The sequence below is a fragment of the Astatotilapia calliptera genome, chromosome 1 (assembly GCF_964374335.1).
Source record: "Astatotilapia calliptera chromosome 1, fAstCal68.1, whole genome shotgun sequence".
Taxonomy (NCBI): domain Eukaryota; kingdom Metazoa; phylum Chordata; class Actinopteri; order Cichliformes; family Cichlidae; genus Astatotilapia; species Astatotilapia calliptera.
The window spans coordinates 3,373,585-3,387,519 of NC_137422.1; the positions used below are offsets into that span (position 1 = coordinate 3,373,585).

General features: G+C 41.3%; 1 protein-coding gene across 4 annotated transcripts in view; it reads right to left on the reverse strand.

The window, feature by feature from the left end:
• Positions 1 to 13,935, reverse strand: part of LOC113006342 (uncharacterized) — a 38,551-nt gene that overhangs the window by 16,734 nt on the left and 7,882 nt on the right. For all 4 annotated transcript variants that reach the window (XM_080301514.1, XM_080301508.1, XM_080301504.1 and 1 more), the window contains exons 7-18: positions 13,583 to 13,759; positions 13,376 to 13,498; positions 13,179 to 13,292; positions 12,536 to 12,839; positions 12,251 to 12,366; positions 10,784 to 10,901; positions 10,606 to 10,697; positions 10,358 to 10,508; positions 5,861 to 5,967; positions 4,883 to 4,973; positions 2,770 to 2,903; positions 2,127 to 2,236 (exon numbers count right to left, since the gene is read on the reverse strand). In XM_080301514.1, the coding sequence (XP_080157640.1) occupies positions 2,127 to 2,236; positions 2,770 to 2,903; positions 4,883 to 4,973; positions 5,861 to 5,967; positions 10,358 to 10,508; positions 10,606 to 10,697; positions 10,784 to 10,901; positions 12,251 to 12,366; positions 12,536 to 12,839; positions 13,179 to 13,292; positions 13,376 to 13,498; positions 13,583 to 13,759 (1,637 nt within the window). The remainder of the gene's footprint in view (positions 1 to 2,126; positions 2,237 to 2,769; positions 2,904 to 4,882; positions 4,974 to 5,860; positions 5,968 to 10,357; positions 10,509 to 10,605; positions 10,698 to 10,783; positions 10,902 to 12,250; positions 12,367 to 12,535; positions 12,840 to 13,178; positions 13,293 to 13,375; positions 13,499 to 13,582; positions 13,760 to 13,935) is intronic.

Below are 13,935 nucleotides of genomic sequence, written 5' to 3' on the forward strand. Positions count from 1 at the left end.
TACTCTAGCCAAAACGTAACCATAAAAATCAAGTCTTTAACCCCAATGAAAAACTCATTCACTCATCTTGACTCTTTAGATGTCTGCAACCCACAACCCGCCCAGTCTAAACAACCATGTTTTCCACAATCATTTAGTGAGTGCATGTTCACAGCAGTCCTTTTCCAAACTAATAACTTTATGATTGCCGACATGGCAAAACATGTACTACAAAAATGGATTACACTCTATTTGAACATTCAGCTTATTGTTAAAAAGTGAAATCCTCTCATTAATAGCCATAAATTAGACTAAATTAGATGATGTGAAGTAAGAGCTAGCTTGTTGACCAAAATTTGTCTGAACCATCTGACCCCAATTTAATCAAGTAGCCACTTAATGGTTTGGTGTAATAAAATCCTCTCGAATAACAATGTTGAACATAACCCAGAAACACCTCCTTTTACATTTACTATCTTTTGTTAAAAACACTTGTTGGTGGTTGAGCTTTATCGGCTAAAACTGACTGTGGACACCATCTGTAACGGTGGTACTAAAAGTATTTGTCAAAGCACTTAGGCTGCGTTCACACTGCAGGCGAAAGCGCATCAAATCCGATTTTTTTGACCCTATGCGACCCATATCCGATCATGGTATGACAGTGTGAACGGCACAAATCCGATATTTTCAAATCCGACCTGGGTCACTTTCGTATGTGGTACTGAATCCGATACATATCCGATGTTTTAGAAAGCGACTGCTGTTTGATGGTCATGTCGCATTAAATCCGTCTTTTACGTCACCGACAGAAGACACACTAATTATCAGCACCGGAGAAGACATCGCGAACGCTTCCTGGCCATACGGTGAAACTGCTGGGAAGACAACGTGAACATTTTATTTGTACTGTATAATCTGCAGATTCTGACAGAAATCTGCAGCTATCCTTTGAAGCACCGCTCCTCTCTAAAACAGCAATAAGGATCATTATTAGGTTATTTACATTATTATGTAAATAACAAAATAACTTAAAGCAAAAATTGGGAAACGTAAAGTCCGAAGTCTTTATATTAAGGGCCATCGGTCAAACAATATTGTTTGCTCTGGGTCTAAACAGAGCGCGTTGTGTGTGACGTCTTCTTTTGCGCATGCGGGCCGCTTTGAGCGCTCACACTAGAGCGCGTTTGCTGTCGCATTTTAGTTGTAGTGTGAACGAGCAGACAAAAAAAAATCGGATTTGATCAAAAAATCGGAACTGAGCATTAAGACCTGCAGTGTGAACGTAGCCTTTGTGGAATTACTAAGGCGGGAAATATCAAGGCAAAGCAGTCTTGAAGAAAGAAAAAAACAAAAAACAACTTGTTTCGCCCAGTTCTCGAGCTCGCACAGCAACTGGCGTTTGTAATTAATACACTACATTAATTTAATCCTAAGTTTAAGGGTACTGCAAATTACCAATATTACTGAATCATTTGATGAACATCAAAAATATGTACGGTTGTTTACTACTTTATTAGTTCTATCTGTTCAGCTGCTCATAATGCAAATATCTAATCAGCCAGTCACATTTCACATTTCGTAGGCGTGGTCAAGACAACCTGCTGAAGTTCAACCTGAGCATCGGAATGGGAAAGAAAGGAGATTTAAGCGACAGACAGCCTTTATTTACAGATATTACCCACACGACCATCTTTAGTCTTTACAGAGAACGGGTAAAATGGGCGAGTGAGCCTCGACTCACATTTGCGTTCAGTTTGTAGGCAGCCTGAATGACCCACTGAGTACCGAACCTGTTGGTTTAACAGTCCTTGTTTTACTATCCGACTCATTGCAGCCAAAACTAAGTACAGGTTATTCTGGATGCTTTAATGTCGTTTATACACTTTGTTGGTGATATTACATTTTTGAATTATTGGTTATGCAACCCTGCAGCTACCTAATTTACCGTGCATTGACCTCAAATAATTTATATAACACTTTACTTCTAACAATTACAGCACATATCACATACAGTCAGATGAACACTTCAGTTCCTTTTGCATGTCAAATAAACATAAGTAAACATTTCTTGGTCAATGAACAGATGAAGAATTTCGATGTAGCACTGTAATCACAGTGAAGGGTTATGGTTTGAATAGTTAACTTACCCTTTGAGCTGTTCATTGAGACTGTTAACCAGCAGCTGATGCTTCTCTGCCTCTCTGCTTTGTTGACTTCTGACACTTGCAAGTTGGCTCTGCAGTTTGTCTGACTCGTTCTGCAGCGGTAGAAAACCAAACATCAATAAATAACACAAAGATCGTCACTGGATGAAGACATCTGCACTGCACACAAACGTGGATGACAGCAGACCTGCTGAAAACAGCAGAACATGAAATCTGTTACTGCTATCATCAGTCATCTATTTGTGTGGACCACGCACGTGATGCAAAGGAACTTTGTAAATGTCAAAAGATCAGCAGTGTGAATACAGACAATCTGTGAGCTTTGTGCTTTGAACGTTACTTGACAAACGTATCCAAGGTTAAATAAGCACACCACACCATTAGCCATCACCGCCAGAGGTGCTCTCTAACGCACACAGACATGAGTGACCCAACACACCTGAGAGACCCAATTTGGCTGCTCATCTTCATCTACATCAAACGTCACCTGTGTTAGAAGGTTTTGTTACAAAATCCCATTCCATGCAGTTCACTCATCGTTTACTCAACAGTTGGTATGTTATACAAATGCTGCTGTCAGTTAACCCTGGGATAGCACATATGGTGTGTTGTTGGATGGAGCTACCTGTAATGCCTCTATACGGGCCTGCAGCTGCAGTCGATCCTCCAGGTCCTGGCAGCGCTCCTCCAGGCTCAGTATCTGCTCCTGTAGTTGGTTTCTTTCCAGCTCCAGCTCCTCCACAACAGACCGCAGGCCATCTGGAATCAATAGGAGGGAGAATAAACACTAGGTATACAAAAACAGGCTGGTAAGGTACAGTTAGCTGTAATGATTCACAGGGTAAATTCCACCGCTCTAATTTTAGCAGCAGAGCAAACTCTAAAAGGAAATGCAATATTTTAATCAATGCATTTTTGACATTTATAGAAATACTGTTTTCATTCACTTATTTTTTCCTTTTTTAAATTTCTGATCAAATATTTGAAACAATTCAAAGCCTAACCCATCGTTGCTAACTAAATTTAAAAACTCTGCTTTAGTGGGAAAGCTGGGAAAAAGAAGGGATGCCCCAGACCAATATATCTGATCTTGACCAAACATCAAGCTGAACTGAGTCTCTCTAGCAAAGGGCTGATTGCAGAGGCAGGAAGCATCCCTGACAGGTTAATAATAATAATAATAATAATACAATGCCACTATTCATTCACTCTCACATTCATACACTGGTGGAGGCAGCTACAGTTGTAGCCACAGCTGCCCTGGGGCAGACTGACAGAAGCGAGGCTGCCATATCGCGCCATCGGCCCCTCTGGCCTACACCAGTAGGCAGTAAGGTAAAGTGTCTTGCCCGAGGACACAACGACCAGGACAGAGAGCCCGGGGATCGAACCGGCAACCTTCCAGTTACAGATACGCTTCCCAACCCCCTGAGCCACGGTCGCCCCAAGTTGCCAGTCTATGCAAGGTTAACAAATCTGTTGCTGAGAAATTCCAAATAGTGAAAAAGTTCCTGCAAAAGAGCACAGGCGCACACTGACCTCACTTTTATATACAACCAGCTGAAAAACAGCAGATTGAATCTCTTATTACAAAGAGATGAGTCGCCAATGAGTTGTGCTCATCAGCACAGACTGACTTAGATTGATTGCAATGTATGGCAACAAGGTATTTAAAAGTTAGCTAAAATGGTTTTAGTTTGGCTTTGACAACAGAAATAAAACCAAGAACTCGACTTTTGGTTGGTAATTCAGACCAACAGAATACAGCGGTCTTACCCTCTAAACGGGTCTACACAAACAGTAACGAGTACAGCTTCATTAAATACTGGCATCAGATCAGTACTATCAGCCCAGGGGTCCGTACCATGTGAGAACTGGAAACAGTTAGATTGGTGCATCCCTTGGAAAAAGGAGGATTTTCTTCTTATAAAAAAGAAGAATCCAGAAATCCAAAATTTAAAATTTAAGAAAACTGCATCTCCTAAGAGTATAGAATAATTCACTGACAACTTCATTTACTGCAGGGTGTGAAATAGAATTTCAAATAGAATTTCAGTGCCTATCCACAAACAACCAAAAAAGACACCAGTCAGTTTTCCAAAAGTCCTCAGTCATTAATTTTAATCTTCATTATGGTGCTTTTACTTTTGGGTGATCTTTTTTTTCCCCAAATGCTGGTGTATTTTTTGGTTTTATGACAGCAACAGTGCAGAAGACAGGATGGAGAAGAATTAAAGAAAAGGAGGTGATCATGCACACGACCAAAATATAAAAATAAAACTTACCACAGATGGAAAGCATCTTGCCACCTACATTTATATCATGTCACAATCAGTTCATTAAGACACAAACACTAGCCAGCTCAACCAGCATGCACATGTCCCCAAAACACTGGAAACTGAGTCACATGAATGAGAAGCAAAATATAAAAGTGAAGGTGCTCAATTTCAGGTTTTTCTTCATAAGGCGGGAATGAACTTAACTGTAGCTTTCTGTGTAAGCAGAAATAAAAGCAAGCTAATCCCTGTTCCTACAGTCACAGCAGTCGGAGGTTAGACGACAAACAGAATAAACCAACCAGCACCAACAATCCAGTGCTTAATAAACTAAGTCATGGTGAAAACACAAAGACAGCTCAGGCCTCCCAAAGTAATGTGCAGGTGACTGTGTGCATGCCAGTGGAAACTGTCCAGCGGGTCTCACACCTGTGTCAGGAGTACTGTACTCGGGCCACCAACCTCCCATGTTCTCCCCTTCCATTGGAGTGGTACTCTCTGAGATACTTCGAGGATCCTGAAACGGGGCCTGCCCATGGAGCTCAAAGTCCTCCTGCCAGTGCAAAAGTTTGTTGTAGCAGGGGATTAGATTTTAAGCATTTAGGAAAAAAAGGCAAACTGTTTTTGCAAGTCTACTGTGTACGAGGCAAACAAGATCAAGCAGGCAGGTAGCGAGATTATTCTTCCTCTTTGAATAAAGTAAGCTTCTTGTTCTCTGTTATTAACCAAAAATAGAAAACTGGTATCCATCCATCCATTTTTTTAACTATATATACATTTTTAGACACTAGTAGAGACTAGTCAAGCACAATCCATAGTTGAAAAACTGATCCGTATTTACAGCAGACCTTGTTACCCTCAATTATTTATTTTAGCTCCTTTTCCTCTCCTCCGGCTTATTGCTGAGGTCTGTGTGCTGCTCACATTAGGGATACCTGCTCTCACTGACATCAAGAGCAAAATGTGAAGAAACTGGGTGAAAAGGGGAGATTATGCTATTCTCAATGAAACTCAGACCAGTGAATATCTTTTGGTGTTTAATTGCAGTTAAATAAACTAAAACTATTATTTTTGTTTGCCTTTCTAAAGGATAACGCTCATTTTGCTGATGATTCCATGCATGTAGTGTTCAGCTCCCTGTAAAACCTCGTATTAATGTTAACATGAAAAACACTTCAAAATAACAATCGCAAAAAGGATTTTAAAAAGGCTGTTGTGAAACTGTTTTTTCTAGAAGGTCTGCCCTGAGCTGCAGGATTTGATCTGAACAGGATTTATTTCATAAAGAAAATGTTGCAAGACTCAGCTTCTGAAAATAACTGCAGACTGGTTGATATTAAGCTGTACAGTTAGCCCCGCTCATTCTTCAGCAAATGTCTGAGGCTGTGCTGGTATAACCATGATACAGCCACAGAAACGTCTATAATAAGAGCCGCCTACCTGCAGACTTCGCTGGGATGGAAGCGCCAGCTTCTTGGCCCTGTGCTGGTCGAGCCCCCGAGCTTGAGCCAACTCCTCCTCCAACTCCTGCTGCCGAGTGACCAGTGCTGGATCGGAGCAGCCAGGAAAGAACCAGTCATCCTCAATCAGTTTTGTGCCACAGGGAAAGGGGAATGATGGGTTGGATTGAGGGTGTATTTACGGATGGGAAGTGAGTTTAAAGTGGACTAGACAGAATTATCATAGTGTGGAACAGGATAATGTTTTTGAAGACAGGATGACAGAGATGGAGAGTTGACAAGAAGTATGATGGCATGAATGATGCTGGTGGTTTGGTGAGACACTTTCAACACCACAAACATACTCTGTGACAAAAAAACAGTTTAATCCAATAGTATAGGCAACGGGAGCGACAGTAAGACTGCAAGAGAAGTACAGCAATGACAAGAACTGAGGATGGAGAAATGGAAAGTTACTCCAGGTGTTTATGCACTTGTGTATTTGCATAAGGTAGTGAACCTGAGAAACACTTCAAAAGCAGCATTCTGGTCAGAGCCATGCACACCTAATTTGCATAGCAAAGAAACACACATTTAAACAAGTGGGAAACAGGGAGGAAGGAGAAAACCCATCTTTATGAGTCACATTCAAAGCGAGTGCTTCATCACTCTGTCTTCGAAATGAAGAGCAGACAGAAACACCAGGCAGGTGCATATCTGAGGGGACTCTGATGGTGCTTTGACTTGTATTTTCATTTAGCAGCAAAGGATTCAAGAAGGGCAACGTCAAAATGATTACAACTAAACATGTTCCCATCTGTTTTGTGACGACAGGCCAATTTTTGACACGTTGGGAGGAAAAAGGGGGGCAGCTCGTAGCAAAGGGTGGGGCAGGAAAAGGAAAGGAGTTCTGTGTGTTAACCGCGGTCAGTGTGGGTTCAGTGCACAAGCAGATTTAAACTAAAATGTATCAACCTAATTTTAACAGCGTAGCCAAAACAATCATGACCCTCTGCAGCAGAATAGAGCCAGTCTGCCACATGCTGGGCATTTCACCCACACTGACTACAGCAGAGCAGATTACAGTAAAGCACATGCAAGTTCAGCAGAAACGTGAGCATTATGCATGATTATGCATCAAGTCAAAAAAGTGCTGTGAAGTCTTATTACTAAAAATCAGCTGGTCTCAGGTCGGCTTTGTTTCTAGTGAAAAGCTGTGAAAAACATCAAATTCATCATTTAATCCATAATGTTAAGTAGTCATCTACACAGAGAGCTATCGATGTGAATATGCTAGGTAGGATTTTTTAAAAAGTGAACTTAACTCCCTAATATTTCACAGCAAAGACCTCTTTGCTGTCAAAATCATTGTGCATCATAATCCAACGTTTTAACAGCATCATTGACCCACACAGTACTGACTAACGTCTGCAGCAGACTTTAATCTGCACTGGTGAGCTGATATGTGCAAGTATATAGAAAATCAACTTGCAGATCGTCTTTAATGGGAGATTGGCCAATTTGAAATCTGGTAAGACCTTTTCACATTAATGAGTTAATTCATGGAACTTAACGATCTCACCCTGTAGCCGCTAATAAGCATCAAGTTTGATACTTCTTAATTCAAATACATGAATATGAAACCAACATCACAGCAAATCACAGAAGACCCGCTGACAAAGGAGTATTTGCAGCTCATCATGAGTTAGAGCGCATGCTTCAATAGTAACTTTATCTGAATAAAATGACCAACATTACACCAGTGAGCAAGACTCAGATGAACTCTCTTTAAACTCAGTATGAAAAAGCACAAATTGTTTTCCTAAAATTGATTTTGGTTTTCTGTCACACATGGATGAAATGTCAGTGAAGTGGAACACGCGGCTCGACAAAACTCAAATTACCTTTTTTGCAGGGTTTTTATTGATTTATGAGGTTGACCCTTATTATTTGAGATCACGTCATTATTGTCAACTACACTTGATTGATTCATGAAACTAATACGCTGTGACACCACTAATCAAAATCAGGAGGAACAATTAGTACGTAAGAGACCATCAGCCGTTTTTCTTTGAGTATGATGTTGGCTTCATCTAACTAGGATTAAAGAAGACTCTCATTTGCATGTTTACCACTGTGATAACATTCTAGATTATTCAAGCAGCGCTTTGGATTTTATAACAGCAGTATCATGTGATAAAACTGCATTAAAAAATATATACTCCCGTGTTAAAACCAAAAAAAAAACCTGATACGTTTTGTAATAAACGTTTCCAGATTTACAATAATGAGCTTAACTGAAGCTTGATTCTTATTGCTGACAAAAATCCAGCCTGTAATAATGAGGCTTGTGCATATTTTAAAAGCTAACTAACATTTTAGGATCACTCACTTAAAGATAATACCTGCTATGTCTGTCTCTGACAAGCTGAGTGGGACTATGTTGCTGAGCAGTAATACAGATGTTTCACAGATGTTTCACATTTCTGAGTATGAAATGTGCCATCTGAAGCAGAGGTGGCATGCATATTTTCACATTTAAAAACAACAACAAACAAACAGAAAACAAAAACAAAACAAATATCCAAATCCCCAAATTGAAAAGCACAAATACCTACACAATGACCGAGTATCTGAGGGCACTTGTGCATAGCTCTACTAAGCCAGGTGTGTCTGTCTGTATGGAGGATAGGCTCTGGTGTCAGCCTTGTAGCTCTGATGAGGTTATATGCATTAGTCTTTTTAATAGGGTTAGTGCAAACCTACCATCCCACCACAATAGAGCAGCAATTTTCTTTAATTATATTTGAGACCAGTTCATTATTGTTGGTGATTTCAGATATCTTAGCACACCAGAAATCAAAAGTTGAGAAGAAGAAACAGAAAGACAGAAGAAAACAAAAGGGTAAAGAATGGAAAAGAACAACACGGGACAGAGAAAGGAAGAGACTAAACTAAACAGCAGACTCGAACGTGCAGCATGACACTGTACTGCCTGTCGTTTCCACCAGCAAATGCAAAATTCAGGGAAACTCCAGGCAGTACAGTGTGCACGAGCTGCACTGGAGGTTTGGAGGAGCCTGCATGCACAAAACTGATGGGAAACTGTTCTGGGTGGCTGCTCCCATCCCTGGAGCAGGGGCTGGACAGGGAGAGTGGGGAGGGGGTGGAGGTCCATGAGATGGGAGGCAGCACAGAGTAAACCAAATCTCGCCAATGACAACAGTGAGGATGGGGAAAAATGAAGAAAACAAAGTACTGTTCAGTCAAACAACACATGACGAAAATGGTAAAACAAGCTAGCTCTATGAGAAAAACAAAGTGTGTGAAATATATTTGAAATAATTCCAATTAGTCCAGTCCTCTCCAGACTGAAGTTGACTCAGAGTTGATCAAACATTAACCCTCTGGGGTCCAGGGTATAACTGGCTGTTTTTGACTACTTTTGATTTTACGTCTATATTTCACCTTTAAACACGGTTTATCTTGCCTGTTTGGCATCATTCTTTTCAGCAATCTACCTTTGGAGGCTTTTTTGGAGCAACTGTGACATTCACTAGTAGAACTGACACACAAAACAAAACAAGTACACACTAAGTACACACTAACTATAGCCTCCGAACACGCTAAACATCACAAATCTCTCACATGTGAAAACTCGCTCTCTCCTAAAACTTCCCCCTCTTCCTAAACAACCAAGTGCCACATGTTGCCATATAAGTTTTTTTGATTGGTCAACATGGTACACTTTAACACCAATAGAAAAGGGGTGTTTTTACTTTTTTTTTTACATTTTGCTCGCAAGCAGAGAGTGTTTGCTAGCGCTCTCCTTAGAAAATGACATTTTTACCGTTCTTTCCCACAGTAAACACCACTGTAGTTTTTATCTTAACTCTGGTTTTACGTGCCCTATCACCACAATTTAAAAACTGGTGTATAGTTCTAAGTCTGTGGAAATGGAGCCTGTGGGTCGCTGCATCTGAACTGAACTAAAGTTTCCCCAAAACCACAGCTACCACTAAGGTAACTTGACTCTGACAGAACCCCGTGATCCACATTTGTGTTAACAAACAAAATGCCAAAAATGTAGACATCAGAGTTTGTGTTTTATAGTAACACTAAGTTCCTTTTTAGATGCTAACAGAGGATGTGTACTCTGATATACTAACGGGTTTAAGAATGACTAAATAATTAAAGTCGAATTTTGAGGAACAGAAATACAGAACAACTTTAAAGTATTAAAGAACAGGTTTTACTACTGTCGTATTAAGTACTGCGAGTCTTTTCTTGCATTTATGAAAAAGTTTTGTTTTTAGGTTCCTCACATATATGAATGTCAGCAGACGTGTCGTTATTTCACACTGGCTGAGGATTTATGAGCAGATTAACTGTGACTCTGATGTTCACCCTGCTTCTACCTCCTAGCTATAACTGATCCCACCATCATTAGCTAGTTTGATCTAAATGAGTTTGACTCATCCTCCAGTAAAAGTCTTACCCTCTCTTTCCTCCTCCATGTGGCTGATACGGAGGGACAAGGCAGCCTTCTCCTCCCTGGCCCGGTCTCTGGCACTGACCACCTCAGCTACCATCTCCTGCCACTCCAGCACCTGGCTCTGAGTGTCATCAGCGCTGCCTGATTCACTTGCCTACGTTCAGCAGGTGCAAAAAGGGATAAGAGACCATCCGTGAGTATTAAATGTAAAACAAAAGCAGCAGGTTTAAGAAAGCGTTTGGGTGCTGGACCTGAGAGGCAGCCCTCTTGGTGAACTGCTCCAAGTCTGCCTGTAGTGTCCTCTGTTGCTCCTCATACACCACCAACTTTGCCTCCAGCATTTCTAACGATAACATCGAACAAAAATAATGTTCATTTTTGAACTGAGGATTTCCCTAAAGCATTTTCCAGAAAGTTTAATTTTATTACCGTTTTTTGCTTTAACCTCCTCGTATTGCTCCACCTTCCAGAGGTTTTCTTCTCTCTCCTCCTCGAGTGCAGTGATGCGACTCCGCAGGGCAGTCAGGTCTGGGGGAGCAACTCCAGCCTAAATAGAGTCAAACGTGTCTGTTTACTTGGCAGCTTTGCTTACCAAAGGACTTTCAGCATTTTGACGCGTTTTCGATTTTCACTCTGGATAACAAACTGAAAACGGCGTCCTGCAGACGATCGGCTGATATAAAAGGAAAACGGATAATGTGACGGATGCTGCATCAGCTTTATGGTCATGACGAGCAGCGCGAGCAGTAACGAGCTCAAATCTAAAAACAGGTATCGTTTTAACAACGCCAAAGAGAAAGCGATCTCTCTCCCTACAACTCAGAACAGTGTCATATCCTGTAAGACACAGTGTTACATGATTTAACACTGTGAAATGAACTCTAAATCTACAAACAGTGGTCCCTCGCTGGTTCTCCTGTCGCGGCTTCGCTGTTTCCCGGATTTTTTTGTGCAATTTTCCATGGTTTTTAATTTATTTATTTATTTATTTTTTACAGCGCTTTATGTTCTGCGTCCTGATTGGCTGTAGACCACTGTCAATCACTCTCCTCCGTGCTGTGTCTCCTGTACTTTACAGAACGCGTTCAGTTTGTCAAATCTACATAAATCTCTGATCGCCAGCAGTGTGGCTCTGAAGTGCTGGACTTTTTGTTTGTAAGTTTTCTCCCCAACAAAAACAATCTCGACGAAACGCTTTGGACCGTCAAAGGCAGCTGCTGTTGGTTTCGTTCTATAACACTGGACTTATTTTTCTATGAAGGTTTGAAGTTTGTGTTTAAACAAGAGAGAAAAGTGTGAAAATGTTCATGCCTGTCTGAGAAAAGCGTATAAAGTGTGTAGTGAGGGGTTTAAAACAGCTATAATAATTGTAAAAAACATAAAGTTGGCTACTTTGCGTATTTTACCTGTCGCGGGTTATTTTTAGAACGTAACTCCCGCGCTAAACGAGGGAGCGCTGTAGTATAGTACACCATAAACATCTACATTTCTATGTTTTATTGATAAAGATTGCATACAATTGTAACATTTATACTTGAATAACTGCTGGTTTTATCATTCATAGCTCAACAATTAGTGGCTTCTCTTGACTGCAGGAGTTATTTTCTTCAGCAGTGCTGTGCAAACGTTTTGAACAGCCCTTATGTCTTTATGTTTCATGTATGTTTGACCAAAACAGAGTTGTACAAGCCTGAAACCTGATATCTGGACATCTTTATTCAATACAGCCTGACCTCACTTTTCTTGTTCTGTGAAGGTCACGCCATGACGGTCTTCCACTGGGGTTTTTTTTCCCCTTTTACTGCACTGGCAGTGAATTTGGGATCTTTGCCATAAGCACAGCACAAAAGCACAAAATGCTTTGTTCATCCGACTTGGACAACTTGAAACCCTCACCTGGCTTCTCTTCAGTTCCTCCTCCAGCTGTCTGATTCGACTTTTAGACCAAGCTTTCATTTTTAGGAACTTGGCCTCTGATCTGCTGGCTTCATCTGTTTTCTGCTTTGCTTGTGCTGCAAAAATAACAAAAGAAAAGGTTTGAAGCACTGAAAGAATTTGAAAATGTCCTCATGTTCTGCTGCATTTTGTGAACAAACTAAAAATCCCCAGGATGTACATGGGAAAACGACACAAACTGACCTCTGAAGGAGTTCAGATAAATCATCAAAATGAAGAACCAACCTTCCAGCTCAGCTATCCTCTGGATGGAAGCTGAATCTGTGAGCACATTTCCACTTCCTGATGCCTCCTGACTGGCAGGTGGTGCTGCTGCCTGGGCTCTCCTCAGGTCCTCCAGCTGCCTCATGAGATCCTGTTGGGTTTGATCCAGCTGTGCTTGATGCTGCTCGGTCATTCGCTGCACCTCTGCCTGCTGCTTCTCCATCAGGTCACGGAGTTGTGCTCGCATCACATGCTTCTCTGCCTCCATTTTGGATTCAAGGCTCTCTCGCTCAACTTGTAGCCTCTGCAGCCGCTCTGAGAGTTCCTGCGTGGACAAAGTATTTGTTCCACATAAGTTTCAAGGTGTCATTATTTCAAGAGAGGTTGAAGAATGTCTACGAAACAACAATAGAGAATGTTCTATAGGCTGAATGAAAAGTGTCTGTCTGAAAGCTGTTTTAGCCCCTCCCCCTGAGCTCGCTACATGTAAGCAACATTAGGGATATTTCTTCTCTGGTCTGAAAACGAGTGTTTACAACAGTCTGAAGCTGCGTTTAAGCTCAAAGACATTTATTAAATATGGAAATTGATCTTTTTGACAGAAAACAAGGAAAAACACCAACGTCTTTATTGAGACGCAAACAGGAGCGGCGAGTCTGCTAACCTTTATCTGCTGATCTCTCCCGTCCACCTCTCCCTGGAGAACATCAATGACCTGAGTTTTACCCAGCAGCACTTCCTCTTTCTCATGAAGCTTCTGTTTTAGAGCCTTCAGAAGCTGAAAAGGAAAGCACAGATTCACAAACAACACAAAAATTCCAACTTCTTTTAGTTGCATGAACTCCTGACTGTCTGTGTTACCTGCTCCAAGTCTGCACTGGCATCTGACTTGGCTGCTAGCTTGAAGAGCTCCTGTTCATGCATCTGGTTGATCTCCATCAGCTGGCTGTCCTTCTGAATGATGATGTCTTTGAATGTCTGGATCTATAAACAAGCACACGACTCATTGTGAACCCGAGACAGCTAAATTCTACAAAAGAAGCTGTATTGTCCTCTTTGAAAACCTACATTCTGCTTGTACATGCTCTCCTTTTGGCTGTACTGCTCCTTCTCTGTAGCCAGCAGGTCTTTGAGGCTGTCTGTCTGCTCCTGCAGCAAACTGTAGCGCTCCTCTGCTTCCCCCACTTTCTTAGTCAAGCTCTGTACCAGCAACTGCAGCTCCTGCATCGCCCCGCCGTCCTCAGCCTGGGGGGACAGAACACATGAGTGACAGTGACCACATCTCTGAGAAAATGCAAGACATCGCCTGTTGTGACTCAGCTGTAATCCATTTTCTTCTACTTTTCTAACTTTGTCTGCCTATTATTAACACGTGCAATATTTAGAAAAAAGCAGTGAGATGATTCTACATGCTCAAAGCA